We start from the raw sequence: 20,701 nt of genomic DNA on the forward strand, positions 1-20,701 counted from the left end.
CAGTGGTTGAGAGTCTGCCTGCCGATGCTGGGGACACGGGTTCGTGCCCCGGTCTGGGAGGATCCCACATGCCGCGGAGCGGCTGAGCCTGCGCGTCCGGAGCCTGTGCTCCGCAACAGTGAGAGGCCCGCGTACCGCGGAAAAAAAAAAAAAAAAAAAAAAAAAAAAAAATAAAATGGGCTGTTAAGGACTTAACAGTGCCTGAAATAGAGTTTTAGGTATTATTCTTACACCCCATGTAAAATGGAGACAGAAGAAAAAAGGAAGAAATAAAGGGGCAACTGGGAGACAGGGACAAGGAGCCATAAAGGTCTTGTCTGGAATTTTTACATGCTCTGGAGTGGAAGTTTTACATAAGGAAACGAATGAGGGGTTGGCCCCTCAGGCCCCTCTTGAAGCTGGGCACTCCAGGGCAGCGGGGTTCCCCTTTGCTTTCTGTATCCATAGATACCCAGCAATGATAAATGCTAGCCATCAGAAGGGACTTTCCAGGGGGGGAGCCCCTGGGAAGGAGGGAGGTGGCAGAGGGAAAATGGGGTGGAGCTCCCACTGCCATTGCCCCACCCCAAGGTCTGACATGTCTTGAACCCAGCTGGGCACAGTGCCTCCTGAGTGGGTGGAGCCCCCTCTGGAGGGGGCACCGCCTGCACCAGCTCCATCCAGTTGCTGAACAGGAGAGGCTCTAAAGAGCCGCCTAATTCACACCATATTAAGCAATGCTAAAGAGATTTAATTAGCCTCTTGATGTTTAATTTCCTTTCTTTGATAATGTTTAAACGGTTCCAAAATCCACATCTATTCCCAGCCAATTCAGGATGGAAAATCCTCCACCACTCAAGTGCCCCTCTTCCCACCCCCTGCAGCTCCTCTGATGGCCCTGCTGGGGCTCGGGATATTGGCTCCTCTGGGAGCATCGCTGCTTTATGGGACCCGGAGGTAAATATTGACAAAGTTTAAACAGGTCCAAGTCAGAGGTGAATGAATGCATGCAGACCCACCCTTTGGGATGGGAGAGGGAGGGGAGGGTGCAATGGAAAGGAGGCATTGCTGTGGCAAGAAGCTGGGCCCTGGCTCCCTGGAGCTCAAGCCACAGAGCTGTGAAACTGCCAACAGGTAGACAGAGAGTAAGACTGAGTTTCCAAAAATGGGAATAGAGAGGGGACAACGGACAGAATGGGAAAGACGTGAGAGAGGGACTAATCTCAGAGGAACTACCATGTCAGAGAAATGTGTGTCTTGTTTTGGGATCAAGGATGAGGAGGGGGTTTCAGTCCAGGGGCGGCAGGAGGGAACACAGCAGCTCTCCTGTGACCTGTGGGCTTCTCGGAACCCACGCTCTGGGCTCTGCATCCCCAGGTTCCCGTTACCCTCTTGACCAGCATCCTTCACTGGATCTGTAAGAATGCTGGAGGCGCCTGCATTCCCTTTCCTGGTGGTCTTTGGATGCTAACATCCCCCTGCTCTGCCTTTACAGCTTTGGGTCCCAGCTGCTTCCCGCTGACGTGGCAGACAGCTGCTGAGCCATGGGCCATCGTGTTGGAAACTTTGGAGCTCTGGTGTTTTTCAGCAGAGTAGCCGAGGAGGGGAAGTGGAGGACTGCAGCTAGGCGGGCTGGCCCTTTCCTGGCTCCTCTGCTGGGCTGGCAACCCTCTGCACCCAGGTTTCCCTGTCTATGAAATGAAAACAATCCCTACCTCACAGATTCCATTATGGATGAGAAGGCACCTTGTCAAGGCCAGATGCTGATGGATGAGAATGACAGGAGTGGAGGGTGCTGGCTGCTCCCCCAAGCCTGCCCCCCACCCCAGGTGATTTCAGTTCCTCTTTCTAGCTGAGGTCATGAGCCCCATCCTTCCCATCTTACCCCATGGGCTCCAACAGAGGTCTGTGCACTGTGCCAGCATTTATACAACTCTAGACTCTCTCACCCCTCCCCCGACAGCCCCAGAGCAGGGTATTAACCAGAAACAGGAAGCGAAAAATTAACCAAAACCAAGAACTGAAACCTACTTAATCTCTCACTGCCTCCCTCTCAAAATGGCAAAGAGCAAATGAGCAGCTCCTATGAGGGAAACCTTCTTAAAAAGGTTAAACCAGGGCTCTGGTACTGTGAAGAACAAGGGCAGAGTGAGGGCTGAACCTGAAAATGAATGACTCTGGGGAAAGGCTAACAGGAACTGTGATGAAAGGGAGGGAAGGGGGCAAGAGGCTGATGCAATTCCTGAGCATGGCATGCAAATGAGATGAAAACAAGTTTTTTAATGTTGGAACCTCCAACAGCCACTGGAACCTAAGTGTCCCTTCATTATTATCCTTGTATTTGTGAGCGTCAAAGATGACAGCAAAAAAAAGGTGGGCAGCAGTTTCTTTTGTTAGCGCCCCCTGTCTTCAGGGAGGCAGTCACCCTTCCTGGGAGAGGAAGAGGCTCCTTTTGGAGGAACACACGTCATTGCCTGGCTCTCCCCCTCACCAGCACCCTCAGAACTGGCAGACATTAACAGACAGTACTTCCTGGGGTTCCAGGACTTTAATTTTCCCTGTTTTATCTTTTTCCCTTTCTTTTTTTTTTTTTTCCTCTTCTTTTTTTTTTTTTTAACAATCAAATTTGCAGAAAACTGGCTGGGGCTGGCAGGCACTGGGCCGGGGGAGGTCCATTGAAAAATCCCCCAAATTCACGCAGAGGTTTCGGGTCATGGTTGCTGAGGTGGGGGATGAGGTCAGGGTTTGTAGAGATTTCCCAACTCACCCAAGAACTGTTTGGCCAAACGGCTGGGGAAGAGGTCAAAATGGGTCCCCCAGTACTATAGATGAGTGGAGAAGTCATTGTTCCCCCCATCCCTCAAGTTCTTCTGAGATGCAGAGATAGAAGGCTGCGATTTCTAATTGCCTACAATCTTCTCTTAAAAATATAAAACACGTGCAGTTGGCTTTGGTACAAAAAAAGAAAACAACAACAACAAAGAAACATTCTGGTCCCTGTGAGTTTTTCCCCTCACCCCCCAAGCCCCCTTTACGGCCACCTCAACCTGTATTCCATCAACTCTAGGAAGCCAGGTTATCTCCCTGGGGTTTCCATTGAAGACAGAGAGATGGGAGAACAGCAGTAAGAGGTTGAGGGGAAGGGGAGAGGGACATGGCCCTGACCACAGCCCTTCCTGAAGGGGCAGTAGGGTCTTATGGCTGCAGCCTCTCCTCAAAGATGGGTGTTGCTCAGGAGGGGTGTCAGGGCTAGAACCCAGCAGCTGCATGGTTAAGCCTGAATAAACCCCAGTAGTGTTAAAGGACAAGGCCCCCTGATCCCTATGGCTTGGTTCCCATGTCCCTGGTCCTCTAAATCTCCCCTCTCCCTCCATAACTAATAAACAATAAATAAATAAATTTTCCTAAAGTAGAGGGAAAAAGGCATGAAAAATTGGCATCTGCAGTGTAGCTTCTGGATGCCACCAGGGGGCACTGTGGCCTAATACCCCCAGCTTCCTAAATGGCGCCCCCCCCCCGCCCCCGTGTCCAAGGATCCCAAGAGCTGGCAAGGACAATCAGCAGTTCTTTCAAATGTTCCCTCGTCATTGGCAGATTGGAGTCCCCAGGTTTGCCTCCCTCAGTAATGTTCTTCAGGGGGACATGGGGTGGGGGGAGGGGCCCCCTTAGCTCTCTGAAGCTACAGGCTCCCCGTCACGGCTCTCAGTCTCTTCCGGGATGTCCTGCATTCGGGTGAAGTCTGAAGGAGGACGGGGCAAAGTTAGTGAGTGAACAGATGCTCCCGTGATCTACTGAACCACTACACTGATGCCTCCCCGTCTGTGGGCTGAGGAGCTCAGAGAGCTGTGAGGGAGGGCAGAGGTCTGTAATCCTTGGGTGAGGGGAAAACCTCTGTCAACAAAGTAAGGTATCCACACCTAGGTACTTGTTAAGTATATGGAGACACAATTTGATTAATAAAATACAAAATATGTTAAGATTAGTATTACATGAAGTCACAGTAGCTTTGGGTTATTTTGTATTTCCTGAACCAACTATAAGAACTTGGAGGTCTTTGAAATTTTTTTTACTTTGGAAATCTATTTCTGCTTGAAAAGGTTGGGAATCATGGACTTACTGGAGCAGAGACCCCTACATTCTTTGCTTCCTAGAGTCCAACTTCCTGTCTACCAGGAGGCAAAACAGGAAGCGCTCTGTGCCCCTCCCAAGAGTTACTGTAGACCTCAGTGGTTGGTTAGGGACCATCCTAAATGTTCCCGTGCTTTAGGATGCAGGCTCCTTTTGGAAACCACAGCCCAAGGGTCTGTACCCAGGTTACATCCCATTTCCATTCCATGTCTCCACCAGGATCTCACCTCGTGGACTATGGGGCGGAGACAGACGGCTGCTACCTTCCTCCTCGCTGCCGGTGTCGGGGTCACTGCTATCTTGCAGCCGCTCGTCGGGGCTGCCCAGCTCCTGCCTCTCTCGATCCTCAAAGGGTCGATGGACGGAGCGAATAGTCACAGGCAAATCTAGGCGGTCGTGGCCTCGGCTGGGCTGTGGACGGCAGGCCAGAAAAGCAGGAGGCCACGGAATGAGCAGTGTGAAGACTCAACTCTCAGCACCTCTACCACTGACTGATTTCTTTCCGCACCCATTGCAACTGTTCAGTCCTCCCAACAGTATCCTATATCCTTCAAGTCTGATGCCTGATGTCATTTGGTCTCAAATCTCCAATTCCTTTCTGGTTCTCTCATGGACCCTGATGTCCACCCTGATGTCAGTTCACTACTTCAAGCTTCCTTACCTGTGGGGGGGTGAAACTCAAGTACAGGGCATCGCCTGCAGGGAGGCTACGCCGCCTCGGATCCAGAGGCCGCCGGGCCCAGGGGGCCTCAGCCGGGAGTGGTTCCGTGTGGCCCAAGGCGGCCAGCTGCCTGCGAGCCTCTTCGGCCTCCCGCTCCAGCAGGGCGCGGGCCTGCTCGCTCTCTCGGAGCCGGGCTTCCAGGCTGCCAGCCTCTGTCGCCCGCTCTTCGCCGAGGCGTCGGCAGCGCCGTAGCTCCTCTTGCAGCAGCGTGTGTTGCCGCTGCAGCAATGCCAGTTCCGTAGCCTGCTTTTCAGGAGCCACAGGGGCAGCGCCGGCTCTGCCAGCCTCCCCATCCCGGGAGTTGGCTCGGGTCAGCTTCTCCCGCCGCTCGGGGCCCTCAGGGAACCGGGCTTCCATCAAAGTGTCCTGCTGGGCCACAGCCGCCTGCGGGTGGAATGGAAACAGAGGGGTGTATCAGGACCCCGTTTCTTCTACCCCTCACCCTCACTCCCCAGGGCCCAGGTCATGATTCCTGGAGAGCTCGAACCGGAAAGGCTTAGAAAGGCCTGTTAGGATGATTCTGTCCCGCCTAAATGGGTAGCTCGGGTCTGGCTCCTCCCCTTCCCACTCTAGCCCTTGCCCCACTGACCTGTAGGCCATGTAGAAGTCCATAGAGATTGACCAATCGCTGCAACGCTTCCTGAGGACAGAGGAGAGGGTAGGAATAGAGTCCAAGCTTCAGGATGGGAGAACTGCCCAGAAGTTGAATAAGTGTGGGCATGGAACAATAAGACTGCAGGTACTTTGAGGTGTACACGCCCCCTCCCAACTCCAAACTGGGCTCTAATTTCTCAGATGAGAGTACCCCTCCTTCAGTCTCCTATATCATCACATTCCCATCTCACCTCCTGGGGAGATCTCAGCTGATTTCCATTTCGATCCTGCAGAAACGGGCAAGGATGGGGAATCAGGAGACACACAAGTCCCTGGTGCCTGTCCCTAATAGCTCTGAGTCAAGGATCTATAGGGCAGCTGTCCCTTTCCCTCCCTCTAGCCAAGTCCTGACACCTCCTGAAACTCACCTTCTGGCTGGAGTCTGAGTCAGCTCTGCAGAGCTCAATGGAGCCATTGAAGGTTCTGGCCTCACCATCTGTTGAGAAGGGGAAAAGGATGGGCCGAACCACTTCCCCAGCACCCCGATACTACTTGGTCCCTGGTACCACCCCATTCTCTTTAAACCCTCCCACGTGCTACCTTGGTCCCCTGCCCCGGCACTCACTGGCAGTGACTCCTGGACTTGTGTTACCACCGCTGTCCGGTTCCATGGACAGGGTTGGTTCCCGGGGTGTCAAGAGCAGCTCCACTCCAGGCCCCACCAGCAGGTCTTTCAGGCCCTCCACTGCGGGGAAAGAAGAGGTGAGGACAGGAGCAACAGAGAATCCTGCGGGGGATGGGAAGGGATGCCATTCACTCAGTACACGGAACATGCGGGCATCTAGGGGAATGCCCCCTGCACATGTAGTGGGGTCTCACTGCCACCACCACATACAAGGCAAAGGTCATTAAAGGTCCCAAGGGGCAGCACAAGTACGTGCAGGATGAGAGGTGTCAAACAGCAGCAAGGACCATCTTCCCCCACAAACAACAGGCACTCAGGGGAGTTATGGCCTATGGGGCTGACGTCCCCCTTGTCTGTGTGTGTCCAGGTCTAGCCACGGGTCCATATCTTGTGATGGTGAGTGGATGAGTCTGGACTCTTCCCTAGGAGCCCCCTCACCCTCACGGATGGCATCCTGCAGCAGCCGCTCGCCACGAGGGGACTCGAGGGACTCAGAGCGGAAAAGCCCCCTGGGCAGGGTGGGCAGCGGCATCCCGCTGCCGCCATCCTCTTCCACTTGGAAGTGGGTCATCTCAGCAAACAGCCCAACCTTCTCCTGCAGCAGCTCCACCAGTGCCCGGTCTTTCTGCTGCAGCTCCACTGTGGATGAGAAACAGGTGAGCACCCGGAAGAGCCAGTAGTGTAGGGGCAGCTCCAGGGGTCAGGGGCCAGGCCTGGGCAGAGTGGCAGGACTTAATTTTGGTTTTTTGGCATATATGAAAAAGAAAGTAACTTTTTTTGGGGAAAAGTAACACATGTACTTTTGTTTTAAAAACAAAAGTAAAACAATGTGTGGCAGGGACTGCAGGCTGTCCACCAGTTTCCATTCTCCCCACCTTCCTTTAATAAGAGAAGGTGTGCAAGTTTCATCTGGGCACACGGCTGCCCAGTTACACTCGACTTCCCAGCCTGGCTTGCAGCTGGGCATTGCCACGTGACTAAATTCTGGCCAACAGATGTGACAGTCTTCCAGATCTGCCCTTAAAAAAAATCGGTATAAACTCTCCTTGTTCTTTACCCCCTCCTTGCTAGCTGGGATGCAGATGTGATAGCAGGAGCTGGAGTAGTGATGGAGACACAGACATAGAGGACATAGAGATGGGGAATCTTCACGTTGAAGAGGGCAGAACTGCACAACTACCCTGCACTTCCCACTTCTGGACTGTTATGTGGAGAGAAATAATCTACCTCGTGTAACCGACTGATTTTTGTTACTCTTTTTGTATAGCAGTTAGATCATACCCCAACTAATATAAGGCCTTATAGTAAAAAAGTAAGTTACGATCTTAACTCTGTTATTCCTAGTTTCCCTGCCCAGAGGAAGCCACAGTAATAGTATCTTATCTTCCTAGAGATATTGCACACACATATACAAAAAAATACGTATGACATATATCTATCCCCAATATTTTCACGTCAGTGGTAGCATATACTTTACAGTGTTTTAAACCTTGTTCTTTTCGCTTAACAATATATTTTGGTTATGGATCTACATCAGCCCTCAGAGAGCCATCTCACTTTTTAGACAGCATTCCACTGTGTGGATACCTCATAAATTATTTAAACAAACTCTGTGGGTGGACTTACTCTTGATACGCCGCAGGTAAGCCTCATCCTCTGTCTCAATCAGGGGGAAGTCCTCCCTGGATGGGCATCTGGAGAGATAACAGGTTGGGTGGGGTTTGGGGAAGGAAGTCAGGTTACACACCAGGAATCTGCCTACCCTCCTTCCCAAATGTGCTCTATTTCTCCCTGGTAAGCCCCGTCAGCTCCACGCCCTGGCTTCATCCACTCTTGACCCTCTCCTTTTCCTGGCACTGATCATCTGCATCTACTGGTCTGTACCTCTCCAAAGGTCACCTGGAGAGGTAGCATAGTGCAGAGGGACAGCTACAGTTTTTGGCATCAAGCACCCTGGGCTCAAATCCTGGCTCCACAATTTACCAGGTGGTAACCTCTTCATTTCCTCATGTGAGAAATGGGGATATCTTCCTCACAGGTTTTCCGTGAGGATTAAATGAAATAATGTACCACTGCTTTGAACATGGCAGAAGCTCAATGAATCAATTATAATGAATAATATTATTTTCGCAACTACAAATATTAATATTATTAAGAAAAAGGGCACTATAGATCTATTGTCAATGGGACAGGTACTTTGCCTTGTTTTCCTAGAATTGGTAATTTCATACTTTGCACGCATTTCTGAAAAATTTGTTCAAAGTCTTAACTGCAGAAGTTAAAAAAAAAAAAAAAAAGGTTTACATAATATAAAGTAGAGAAGAATCCATTCTCTAAAAGCTAAAAAAAAAATCATAGGACTTCCCTAGTGGCACAGTGGTTAAGAATTCGCCTGCCAGTGCAGGGGACGTGGGTTTGAGCCCTGGTCTGGGAAGATCCCACATGCCGCAGAGCAACTAAATCTGTGCGTCACAACTAATGAGCCTGCGCTCTAGAGCCCACGAGCCACAACTACTGAGCCCGTGCGCTGCAACTACTGAAGCCCGCGTGCCTAGAGCCTGAGCTCCGCAACAAGAGAAGCCACTGCGATGAGAAGCCTGTGCACCGCAACGAAGAGCAGCCCCTGCTCGCTGCAACTAGAGAAAGCCTGCACGCAGCAACAAAGACCCAAACCAGCCAAAAATAAATAAATAAATAAAATATTAAATTACTAAAAAAAAAAAATCATAAACATCTTAACTGAATTTATTCTTCAGGCATAATCTTTGAGAATCCATTTTCAACATTTAATATGCACTTTACTTTTTTTCATCACAACAGACACACAGTTGACTGCCTCAAATCTAATGTGTGTCCAACAGAAGCCAAAGATCTGCTGCTTTAGCACATGAAATGATTTCCTTCTTGCCTCTGTTGTATGGAGTTTGAGTTTTGCTCCTCTTACCACTAGTATCAATGCTTTCATTACCCTCTTTTTCATTTATTTTTAGAAAATAAAGGTAAAGACAGTACAATCCAAATAATGGCCCACTGCCTACAGACTAAGATGTTAATGGAGGTGAAATTGTACTGCTGGCTGGCAGGTATGCCAGAATGTGACAGCTTAAAGTATTCCTTTGGCTTGTCAGCTCTTGCTGCATTTGGAAGGTGGTTGCGGTCGTCATCATATAAAGTGCGACTTTACAGGACAGTAGAACATAGATGACATTTCCTGCCTTGGGCCATCTTGTCTCTCCCCTGGCCTCTGCCTCTACCTCTGAAGCCTGGGTTCCATTCCCTGGGAGTGCTGTGGCCTGGGGCCTGAAACTGCAGGTACTGTGAGGCCATACACACACTCACACTCGCACACTCTGCTGAATGACGCGGATCCAGGTGCTCCGGTCATCCCGGGATGCCGTGTGGACCTCATACATCTCAGGGGGTGCCGCGCTGATCAGAAACATCCCTTTCTCCTGGTTGGCGATGTCCCGCACGATTAGATTCTGCAGTGACACCACCGAGGGCTTGTCCTGCCAGTCAGGGGAAAGGAAGAATTAAAGCTGGGAATCCTGACCCCTGGATATCTGAGTCTTCAGTCCTTCTGGAATACCCAAAGGATTGAAGAGTCAGCCGAGAATACAAGTTAAGAACCCAGGCTCTGGTGCCAACCAGACAGGACTTAGAAACGTCTGTGACCCTTGACAATTTAATTAACTTTAAGCTTTACTTTCCTCGTCTACAAAAAGAGGATAATAAAGGGCCTTCCTGACAGGTGTAAAAGTGCCTGCATACAGTAACAATTTGTCTTGGCTGTTCTTATTTCTCCTTATTATATTACAGTAATGGCTACAATAACAGCTGTTTGACCCTGGAGGATTCCAGGGTTCTTCCAGGCTGGGGTAAGAAAGCAAGAAGGGCCTCAACACTTGTCTGTGCTGAGGAAGAAGAAGGTAGAAGGTCTCACCAGGGCAGGAAAGATGTACTTCTGGTCCTTCTCCTGGAGAAATACCAGCACATCTGTCATCAGCAGCATGAGCACATCTGGCAGGAGGATAAAGGCAGGACAGTCAGCATTAGAGAGTGTCTGAGCAGCTGTTTTTCTTTCTCAAGGACCAGGTCTACCCCATTAGGTTAGAGCTCCTGTTTCCCCTCTTCCTGACCTCTCTCCCTCTGGTTGCTTACTCCACTTTTGCAGACCACCTCTCCCATTCTTATAGCTCAGAAATGGGGGGTAAATGCATGTGCCATCAGATAAATCAGCTTCTTGGGCTAGAGGTGCCCATAAGCGATCACCCAATGCCTTTGGAGAAAACCCTCTTTATCCAATGAATGTGGGTTTCTTAACCTAGGGTCTACAGACCCCCTAGGATGTCTACTGTTGGGCTTCAGAGGCTCTGCAAATCCTCTGAAGTTGCATAAGCAACTTTACATATTAATATATCACACGTGTATTTTTCTGTGTGAAAGGGTCCAGAATTTTTGTGAGGGTAAAAGGATTCCCAGAGCCTTTCAGTTCCATGTTGAACAACTGACTAACATAAGACCTTTTTGGATATTTGGTCTAAGCTCCCCCCGACCCCAGCATATTGCCACTTCTCATTTTGTGCTCCACAGGGAAGAGAACAGTTGGGTTCCTTAGCCATCTCTCCCACCACTGAACAATCCCAATCTCCTTCAACCCCAGCAGGCCCTGCTTTCATTTTCCTTCTCTGCCCCACCTTCCAGGCTCTCAGATCCTAAGAGGTCCTGTGCTTTAAGACTTAAGGGGAAATAAAGGTCAAGCCCAAGAAAGTTGGATGTCACAGTCGAGAAGACACACACTTACCCTTTGCCCTTGGAGATCTTTCTAAGTTGTGGGCACAGAGAAGGGGAGGGCTTTCAGAAATAAAGCTCTCCACCCTTGCTATTTTTAACCCCCCCATGCTTTATATTCTTAGCTTCGGCGTGGGAGGGATGGGAAGGAGAGAAAGGGATGAAGGAAAGTGGCTGGTGAAGCCTGCAATACTCAAGCTTATGAAGTGGGGATTTCATGACACAGGACAGAAGTGCAGGCAGGCTCTAGCCTCAGGTAGCACAGTATACTTCTGCCCCTCATTCCTCACCCCCATAGCCAACGTCTACAACTCTCTTGTCTTGATTTAGGTAGGAAAGCATTGGCCAGTGCAGTCTGGGAAGAGAGCCTGGGAAAGAGTGCCCCAGCCCAACGTGCCCCACCCCCTTTTCTCTTCTCCACTCAGCCCGCCCTTCGCTGGGCTCCACCCCCTCCCGTGGGCCTTCCCTAGCTGTGTTCCCAAAGCTCCTGCCCATTCCCCAGCCCTGGTGGCTGGGATTCCAGCTGGTAGAACCAACTACCCTGATCTTGTCCTCTGATCCTGGAATTTCTCTGTTTTCTTCATCAAAACCAGTAGCTTTCTGGGCATGCGAGAACCAAAGAAATGAATAAATATTGACAAGGAAGTCCTTGTATCGCCCGTGAAATCCAGAATTCAGACTTTTGTTGCAACAGAGACCACATATTTTCCTCCCACTGGGTCTCACCCTGGGTATAGGGCTGAATTAAAAGAGGTCCTAAGGGCTGGGATGCCTCTCCTTCTTTATATCTGACCACAGACTCTTGCCTGGCCTGCCAAGCTGACCACTGACCTTTGAAGCGCCCAGTAGCTGTCTTCCAGAGCAGGCAACCATCGTGGATGAGCTTGCGCCGCAGAAGCTCCTCTCGGCCAAAAGGGCCCTTGCCAGGCACCGGGGCCTGGGCCCGAGGGTCCATACGGTTGTAGATCTCCTGCAGGCGGGCCCCTTTCTCCAGCTCGTGCACATCCTGGTCTACGTTGGACAGCAGCTCCTTCACCAGCCCCAGTGCCGTCGTCAGGTCCTGGCGCTCCTCCTCGATCCCTGACCGGGGGTCAGCATGAGGGAGGGATGGCTCAGCCAATCTTCAAGCCAGCCCCAATTCCCACCAATCTCGATTCCCACCTTTAGAGGCTGCCCAGCATTGCACATCTGACCCTATCCCTCCCCTGGGTTATCCCGAGCCATTTCTCACCCCAGATAGCCCTCTCCCACCTTCCTCCCTCCCAGGCTCTTCCTCTCACCGTGGGAATGCTGCAGGATCCGGTTGATGAGCACCGGGTACTTGGTGATGCGCTGAGTCACCAGTAGGATGCACTCCTGTACACCATGCCGCTTCAGCACGGCCGAGCGGGTCACTTTCTACAAGAGCAGAGGAGGGCTCAGGGCCAGAGTGGGGCCCGAGGGAAGGGCAACAGAAAGAACGCTGGAGCGTTCTTGGAGCCTAAGCCCTGGTGCCGGCCCTAACTTGGTCATTTACCTCACACCGGTCGGCATAGGTGACCCAGTCTGGAAAACGGGGACGAGAAGGTCACAGGTTTATTGTGAGGACCAAAGTAGCAAAAGCACTTGCTCTACTGCTATGAGGGGCTGCTGATGGGATCCACAAGCGGATGTGTCCACAAGGGTTGGGCCACTAGAGGAGGCTGAGTGTGGGTCCTGGAGAGGTTTGCTCACCCGGATGAACTGCTGGAAGCGTTTGTCTCGGGCATATAGCTCCTTATAGAGCTTTAAGGCCTTGGTGTGGCGGCTACAGAACTCCGAGTAGGTCTTCCGCATCTGCTCTGCGCTGGGACCTGAGAACTAGAAGTTGGGGGAGCAGGGCTGGGTCAGCATTTCCCTCAAAGCCACATCTCATCCCCAACACCCTCGGGCCTCCCACCAAATAGGCGGGCTTCCTGCCTCTCCAGCCCTCTCTGGCTCCACCCGCTAGAGTTTGATGAAATGATGAGAAATGTCCACTCTAGTCACACCTCCTCCCATGACTGCTGCCCATGGGTCCTGCCTTTTCTCACCTGGCTGATGAGCAGGTCACCCAAGCGATGGATGACGAAGTTCCGGGTGCTGCCAGGGCACAGGGCCTGGCGTCGGCGTTCTAACAGCTGGCTGAGGAAGCGTGTATGGATGTCACTGAGTTCGTCCACGCAGGGGAACAGGCCCTGGACCACTCCTGGCTCCAGCTGTAGCTCTTCCAGCATTCCCGTGCGGAAGAGGCGCGTCATGATCTTCAGGGTCCGCACATGGTGTAGCTCTGTCTGGATCAGCTCTGCGGGGACAATGGGACACCTGGCCTCTACCCTGGCTTGGCCACAATTGGTGGGGCCTAGGCTGGGGACCTCAGGGCTCATTTGAGGTTTTCAAGATCCCTTCCAGGTTAACATTCTGCATTAGTACGATCTTAGATCATTTTCTAATCATTTTTTAATCTTTATGCTGTGCCATCTTAAGCTATGAGCTGTTTTAAGGTCAAGAACCATGTGCCCCCTACATGTCTAGGTTTCCCACAGTTCCCAGTACAGTGTTGGAACCGGCAGAGAGGAAAGACTAAGAATTGACTGGAAGGAAGGGATAAAGAAGGGCCTTGGAGGTCAACAGCCCAACAGGTGGGGGCCTAGTGGCTACTTGTGGGGATGCCAGGCAGGGTCTTGAAGGCCAATAGGATAAGAGGGAAGGGTCTTGAGAGGTAGGGACTGGCAGAGGAAGGACACAAAAAAACAGGACTGGTGACAAAAGAGAAGTCTGGGGTGGTCTTCTTGGCTCACCATAAATGACATCCTGCTGCTTCATCACCTCCTTTTTATGCTGCTGCAAAAAGTTGCTATCCACAGCAAGGCTCCAGGAATCAGCTGCAAAGTCCTTCTCATCCATCTCAAAGTCACTCATCAACTCATTGTAGATCACCTCTGCACCTGGAAGTGAGTGGGGGAAACAACTCGGACCCCAATTCTCTTCCCTGGGTCCTGGGCCCTTCTCTAGATCCCTTCCCGCCTTGCCGTTCCCAGGACTGCTCCCACCTGCCCCTCATGCCCTGGTCTCCCTGAGGTCCGGGCACAGTCACCTTCGTCGATGAGGGACTCCACTGACAGGGTCCGGTTCCGCATGTTGAGGGAGTCTGTGGACTGGGAGAGGATCCGGCGCAGCCCCAGGGGAGACTCATCATTGAAGTGTCTGAGGGGAGTGGAGCCTGGCTGCATCACCCAACTCCGGCAAGAGTTCCCTTCCCGGGTGGGGACCCAAGGTGGGATCCCAGAGGCAGTCACCCCAAGTTCTCCTTACCTGTCTGTCTATAATTCTGAACTCAGGGATGGGAAAGACCTCTCAGCCCCCCGTCTCCATTGCCATACTCTGCCTGCCTTGGCTCTCCCTTCCCCAAGCAGAGGCTCACCCAGCAATGTTGGTGGTGGAAACACTTTTGGCTAAAGACAAGGAGGAGCGGCCACGGCGGGAGCCAAGCAGGGACTGTCGGAAGCTGTCGGAGGGGTAGATGGCAGAGCTGGGACGCTCCCGAGTGGTGGCTGTCAGAGGAGGGGACACCAAGTAGGCAAGCGTCAAACCTAGTGCCTTCCCAGGATTCAAGCCTCCCAGGCTCCTCCACTAGAAGCGAGGCCTCCTCTCCAGCCCCACCTTTAGCCCTGTTCTTTTTTTTTTTTTTTTTTAGCCCTGTTCTAGTCAAAGAAAGATGATAACAGTAATTCTACCCGTATGTTTGTGCAATACTTTTTTTTTTTTTTTGCGGTACACGGGCCTCTCACTGCTGTGGCCTCTCCCGTTGCAGAGCACAGGCTCCGGACGCGCAGGCTCAGCGGCCATGGCTCACGGGCCCAGCCGCTCCGCGGCATGTGGGATCTTCCCGGACCGGGGCATGAACCTGTGTCCCCTGCATCAGCAAGTGGACTTTCAACCACCGTGCCACCAGGGAAGCCCTGTGCAATACTTTTAATGTTTATGAAGAGCTTTTATTGCCTTATCTCTTTACCGCCACAAGACTATGAGCAATCTGCAGCTCAGGACGGTTAAGAGACTTGTCTGGGGTGACTCAGCTAATGGCTGAGCAGAGATTCGGACTCTGGTCTTTTTTTTTTTTTTTAACATATTTATTGGAGTATAATTGCTTTAGAATGTTGTGTTAGTTTCTGCCATATAACAGAGTGAATCAGCTATATGTATACATATACAGACTCTGGTCTTTTTGACTAAGCACCACGCTCTTTCTGTTACACCAGATCTGTCTGAATTGGCCCTTAACAACTTCTGCCAACATTCCCAAGTGCGGTGTAAATAACTAATAATAATAATATAAGGTGTGACCAGGCTCAGATGACCAGCCATCCCAAGCCTTCGTCCCCATTTGAATTCTCCTGTCCCGCCCCTAAGCCCAAGAGTCCGGATCTCCCTTATGACCCCACCATCAGCATCCAATTGAAAAGAGGAAGGCGCTGTGCCAGGGAACGACCTCAGGGGGGCAGCACAGCTCATGGGCTGAGAGGCCTGGGGTCCAGGGTCCTATGGGGGCTCCAGCATCCTCACTACTCACTCTTACTGCGAAGTGAAACAGACTGCAAGGCAGTGTTGTTCTTCAGCAGGGCAGCTTTCTGTTGCTGTGAGACAGAGAGCAAGAGAGAGACACCAAGAACAGCTGTCACCCTAGGGTCACCCCCATAGGCCCAGGGCAGGAGCTGGGTGGCTGGCCCCCTAGGGAGAAAGCTGGCACGATGGCTAAGGGCATCAGGGTGGCTGAGCCCAGTGCTGAGGGGATGTGTCTACAGCAACAGGCTGACCCCCTCTTGCAGGGCCTGCGGCCTGGGGTGGAGGGTCTGGGCTGCCCCCTGGTGAGGAGAGGGGCTGAGTAACACAGGGTGAGGAATGAACGGAAAAGGCATGAGGGTACCGCACACTCACTACCCTCTCCCCCAGCCCTCTGCCCTCCCTGCCATCTCACCTTCTGCTTGACCTTGGTACAGTTGGCGAGGGTGTCTTTACAGCGGTTGTGGATAGTCACATTGCAGGCTGGGAGGGTGGGGTAGAGAGGGTGATGGGAGGGCCGGGTGGTACGGGGGGGACACACCCACATGCAGACACCCATCTCCCCATGGCCACACAGCCTGAGACTCTCCCCCTTCCCAGACTCCTCGGCCATCGCCGCACCCCAGTCCCTCTCCTCCCACCTCCCCCCTTCCTTCAAGCAGGAGATGAAGTGAGGGGGTATAGGTGTGGACCACAATTAAGCCATCAGGAGGGGTAGGCAATCCTGACTCAGAGATGACCTGCGAGGTGGACTAGAGGGAAGAAGGGGTTACTGGCTGCCAGAGATGAGCTCAAGAAGCACAAAGGTGGTTGAGAATGACAGATGGCAGAGAGGACGCCCACGGAACAGAAGGTGGCACAGGAGCAGCTGGGGTGGGGGCTAGGGGCAGAGAGGGGGAAATGAACATCCCCTGAGCTTGATCCTAACCACCCCCTGAGGTAGATTCAATGATCCTCATTTTATAGATGAGGATCCTGTCTCCTGGAGAGGTTAAAATCATCTGCCAGAGGTCATACAGCTAGTGGTAGAGCTGGGGTTTAACTCAGGAGTGTCCGTGCACTTCCTGTTGAGCCATACGTATGCCCACAAACTCTGGCTAGGCCTAAGCAGTGCTAAGGCTGATGGATCCAGCGGCAGAGCTGGGGACAGGCCATGCCCTGCCCCTGCCCGCCACGCCTGCCTGCCTTCTGCACTGCTCAGCTATGCTTGCTATGACTCTAGCCTCCCTTCCGGACCGGGGGAGTCTTTTTCCCCAAGTAAGGTAAACCCACAGCTCCCACACTCCATCTGCTTCTCCTTCATCACCCACCCCACCCTGCCATGGGGTAGGAGAGAAGAGGAGAGGAAAGGAAGAGTAGCTAAGCCTAGGCACTGGCCGTCCCTTTCCCCAACATGCCCTCACAGCCCTTGGCCGTCTCCAGCTTCCCCTCCCCCCTCGTCCAACAACACCGGAAACTCTGCTAACTCCTTCAGACAATACCCAGCACCGTGGTTACTTCCACAAATACAAGGCGAGCAGGGTGTGGCAGAGGGGCAGACAGAAGTGGGGGCTGGAACTGCATCCACCCCCCCCCTGGAGCTCCCTTCTCCTACCCGCAGCACCCAGTGTCTCTGGATCGAACCTCCGCTATCCACCTGCTCTCAAAATAGCGCTTGCTGCCCGCCTTCCCGGTTCCCCTGGCAACAAGCTTCCAGATTGGGAATTCTGTCAGGTCTCTAGAGGGATCTAGATTGGGGTTCCCTCCTCATCCTCAAAACTCTTAAGTTGAACAGTGAGGAAGTAGAGAAGCCTCGCTGGTTCTTTCTGGGGTTCCTTCGCAGCTTCCATAGAGATTTAGAAGCTAAAGCTTTTGTCCCTCTGTTCCGCTGCAGGCCACAACACCTCCGGTCCTGCGTTAATCAGAAGCAGCTCTTTGCCATAAATCTGGGTGTTGGTGGGGAGGGTAGACAGGGCAGGAGCCCTCCATGTAGGCATCTTGGGGAAGGAAGAATTCGTTGCTTGTACTTACTAAATACAGGGCTACCCTTAGATGTGGGTGAAGGTCAGGAATTCGATCTAATCCTTATTCCCCCAACATACACATTGCTGCCATATTCTCTTTCTCACTGTGTATCAGTCAGACTAGAAATCTGAGACAGGGGGGTCCTAATCCCTAATCCTCTGCTTCAAACTGTAGAGATTTAGAGATTTCAGACTCCCCCCAGTCAATAGAAAGGGAAGGGGCAAGGGGATCCTGAAGTCCTGAACACCCAGTTCTGCCCAGGAAGACCGGCAGAACAGCTGCAAGGCCAGCAGCTTCCCACCCAGCTCCCCTATTTCTGCCCCCCCTACCCCGCATACACACAACATTCCTGCTTCTCTTCCAATCAGTTCTCCTGACCCTCAGCAGCTGTTCAGGGAGCTGGGGGATACCCAGCGGACGACAGCTGCAAGGGGAGCCACTCCAGCCTCCCCTCCCCCATACCCCCAGCTAGTCCTGCTTAGGCCATATTCGGACTGCCACTACCCCTAGACATGAGGACAGGGAGAAAGGGATCAAGCATCTGGCCCTGGCATTTGGGCCCTGCGGGGGCTCACAGAGGAGAGTGATCCTTATGGATCCAAGGTAAAAAGAAGGGAGAGAAAGATTAGGGTCAGTGGGCGCTTACTCAAGAGTGACATTCAGGGTCCAAACAACTTACTTGGGCAGATGAGGGCCTCCTTGGCTGTGATGCTCTTGTTACAGGCATAGCACATGGTCATGCCCGAAACGGAGATGGTGGTGAAGAGGTGCCCGTTGGTATAGCGGGCGTCCTTGGCTTCCTTCATTTTCTCTTTTTCCCGGGACTGTAGAAGGGGCGAGAGAGACAGGAAGTGAGGCTGGAGGATGCCAGGGTGCCTGAGGAGTCCAGAGACACAGGCCGAGGGCAGAGGCAAGGGAGCAATGCCTGCCTGAAACACACCATTTCCTGAAGCAGAGTTTGCCGCGCTGTGTCAGAGGCAGCTGTCCAGGAGTGACCAGGCCAGCCCCGAGGGCTGAGCCCACCCCTGACCTACCTGGCCCCTGCGGCTGGGCTGCCTCCTGTTGCCGCTCATCTCCCCGGCTCTAGACCTCCGCGTCCTCACTCCACCTCCCAGCCCTAGCTCTGCTCGCCCCCAAGCTGCTGTACTCTCTTCTCTGTGCCGGGGGAAGATGCGCAGAGAGGAGGGGAGAGCAGGCGAAGCAGAAGGTGCCAGCTCACCAGCGCTTTCAAATCTATGGGAGTTAGCTCCTCTTATAACCATGACAACCAGTGTTGGAGCCGCTATCTCCGCTATCTCCGTGGCAGTGGCAGTCACAGTGGGGGGCAGGAGATCCCCTTATTAGATTGGCTGAAGGGGGCAGAATGCCTCCACTGCCACCCCCAACCAGAGGTCAGGATCCCAAACTTCTGACTCTTCCATATCTGCTCAGCCAAGGTACACGGGGCCTCTCTGTGGGAGGCAGCATGTCCCCTGCTAACCTCAAGGCAGGAGGAGCCTGGTTTCAGTCTCGGGTCACTTGTCCTCTCTGGGATCTTTAAGAAAGGAAACTGGGCCACCAAGGTCTCATTCCCGGCAGGAAGTCTCTTCTGCAGTCTAACTTTTATCCCTCTCATGCTACCCTCCAAAACCTAGGATATCTCCTTTATTCCTCCTCACCCAATTAGTCTAGGAAGTCCTTTCTAGCATCTACCCTCCAACCTCCAGTGGCAATGTCACTTCCTCCCGCTCTGGTCTCCGTCGAGATGGGGCACACTCTCCAGGCGCTTCCACAGAACCTCAGAGGCTGGCATTTCCCATCAGCTTTCTCTTCTCCTGCTTCCCCCTGACCTCTGCAGGTCAAGTGATTCTCCCTAACCTCTTTCTGTCCTTTCTCAAGCTCCTGAGCTTTCCCTGAAACTGAGGAGATAAGAAGATGGGACACCATGCTTTCCACCTATTCCAGGACCCTCCTCAGTGGTCACCTCAGATCCCTGATTTTCCCTCCACTCTTAGAGGACTGACAGCAGGAAGAGGACCTGGCAAGACCACTCCCTCCAAGGATTCCCTGCCTCTCAGAAAGCGAAGAGCGAGATCCTGATGGCTGAGGCTGAGGGTAATGAGCCCCAAGTCAGAGGACACTCACTGTCTGGGGCCCCGGGGCAGTGAAACAAAACTCAGAGGAGAATCCTCAGCCTGGACCTTGGAGGCCTAGTCCTGACTCTCAGCTGAAGCCACACTAGCAGTTAAGAGGTGGGGGGAGGGGGGGCTTCCCTGGTGGCCCAGTGGTTGAGAGTCCGTCCGCCTGCCAGTGCAGGGTACACGGGTTCGTGCCCCGGTCCAGGAGGATACCACATGCCGTGGAGCGGCTGGGCCCGTGAGCCATGGCTGCTGAGCCTGCGCGTCTGGAGCCTGTGCTGCGCAACAGGAGAGGCCTCGGCAGTGAGAGGCCCGCAGACCACAAAAAAAAAAAAAAAAAGAGGTGGGGGAGGGGAAGAGACTCACTGGCCTGGTGCAAGGGTAGAAAAGGGAAGTGTGAACCGGCTGAGTCAACAGCACAGGGGCCAGAGGGCACTGGACTATGACACCCTAGGGTCTCAGGGCTTCCTGGTAGCCCAAGATCCTTCTCTCTCCTGCCTACCCTCAGAAGCTCCAGGTTCATCTGATGATGAGCAGAGCCTAGGTCTTCAGGTCATTTCACATCCAATCACCCATTTTTCTTTTCTCCTCCTCTCCCATCCTCCTCCTCTTCCTATATCATAGTCTCCTTCCCATCCCCTGGCCTCCCTCCTCTCCCCCATGGCCTCCCACCTTGGCTGCCCCTTTTTCACCCTTGCTTCTCTTCTACTGCCCTTGGCCTCTCCCTGCCCTCCTCCTCCTAGACCTTGTCAAGAAAGCTGACCAACTTTTAACTCTAACCTCCCTTTTTCTATTCTGGTACCTACCTATCTGGACCACTAGAAAATTCTCCCTTTAGTCTAACCTCCATCTGCCCTGCTCCAAATTATAGTTCTTTAGGAGATCAAATCCTCCTCTGAATAACAGCCTCTATAGGACCTCAAAGTCCAAGTCCAAATAGCTCTTCTTACTGCCCTACACTCTGCCTTCTCTTCTCCTCTCCTGCTCTCCCAACCTTCTCTATGACACAAATAAAAAAGTTTGAGGACTCATTATGTTTGAATTAAAAGTATGCAAGCAAAAAAACGTGAAAATCACATTAAAACAGCAACACGGGGAGGGGCAAATTAGGGGTATGGGATT

The 20,701-nt window shown here is 52.6% G+C and overlaps 1 protein-coding gene across 7 annotated transcripts in view; it reads right to left on the reverse strand.

The window, feature by feature from the left end:
• Positions 1–2,239: 2,239 nt before the first annotated feature.
• Positions 2,240–20,701, reverse strand: part of ARHGEF2 (Rho/Rac guanine nucleotide exchange factor 2) — a 51,342-nt gene continuing 32,880 nt past the window's right edge. For 6 of the 7 annotated variants that reach the window (XM_032614465.1, XM_032614495.1, XM_032614485.1 and 3 more), the window contains 21 exons: positions 18,142–18,286; positions 15,874–15,941; positions 15,469–15,532; positions 14,320–14,449; positions 13,993–14,102; positions 13,697–13,843; positions 12,950–13,200; positions 12,612–12,737; positions 12,179–12,296; positions 11,730–11,978; positions 10,051–10,127; positions 9,447–9,616; positions 7,734–7,801; positions 6,546–6,746; positions 6,048–6,167; positions 5,851–5,918; positions 5,674–5,709; positions 5,418–5,468; positions 4,769–5,212; positions 4,335–4,518; positions 2,240–3,718 (listed from right to left, as the gene is read on the reverse strand). In XM_032614465.1, coding sequence (XP_032470356.1) covers positions 3,645–3,718; positions 4,335–4,518; positions 4,769–5,212; positions 5,418–5,468; positions 5,674–5,709; positions 5,851–5,918; positions 6,048–6,167; positions 6,546–6,746; positions 7,734–7,801; positions 9,447–9,616; positions 10,051–10,127; positions 11,730–11,978; positions 12,179–12,296; positions 12,612–12,737; positions 12,950–13,200; positions 13,697–13,843; positions 13,993–14,102; positions 14,320–14,449; positions 15,469–15,532; positions 15,874–15,941; positions 18,142–18,286 — 2,901 coding nt within the window. In that variant the 3' untranslated portion in view covers positions 2,240–3,644. Of the gene's footprint in view, positions 3,719–4,334; positions 4,519–4,768; positions 5,213–5,417; positions 5,469–5,673; positions 5,710–5,850; positions 5,919–6,047; positions 6,168–6,545; positions 6,747–7,733; positions 7,802–9,446; positions 9,617–10,050; positions 10,128–11,729; positions 11,979–12,178; positions 12,297–12,611; positions 12,738–12,949; positions 13,201–13,696; positions 13,844–13,992; positions 14,103–14,319; positions 14,450–15,468; positions 15,533–15,873; positions 15,942–18,141; positions 18,287–18,681; positions 19,678–20,701 lie in introns of those variants that run through there. The other variant, XM_032614514.1, reaches the window with a different exon arrangement.

This window comes from Phocoena sinus, chromosome 1, assembly GCF_008692025.1.
Source record: "Phocoena sinus isolate mPhoSin1 chromosome 1, mPhoSin1.pri, whole genome shotgun sequence".
NCBI classification, from domain to species: Eukaryota; Metazoa; Chordata; class Mammalia; order Artiodactyla; family Phocoenidae; genus Phocoena; species Phocoena sinus.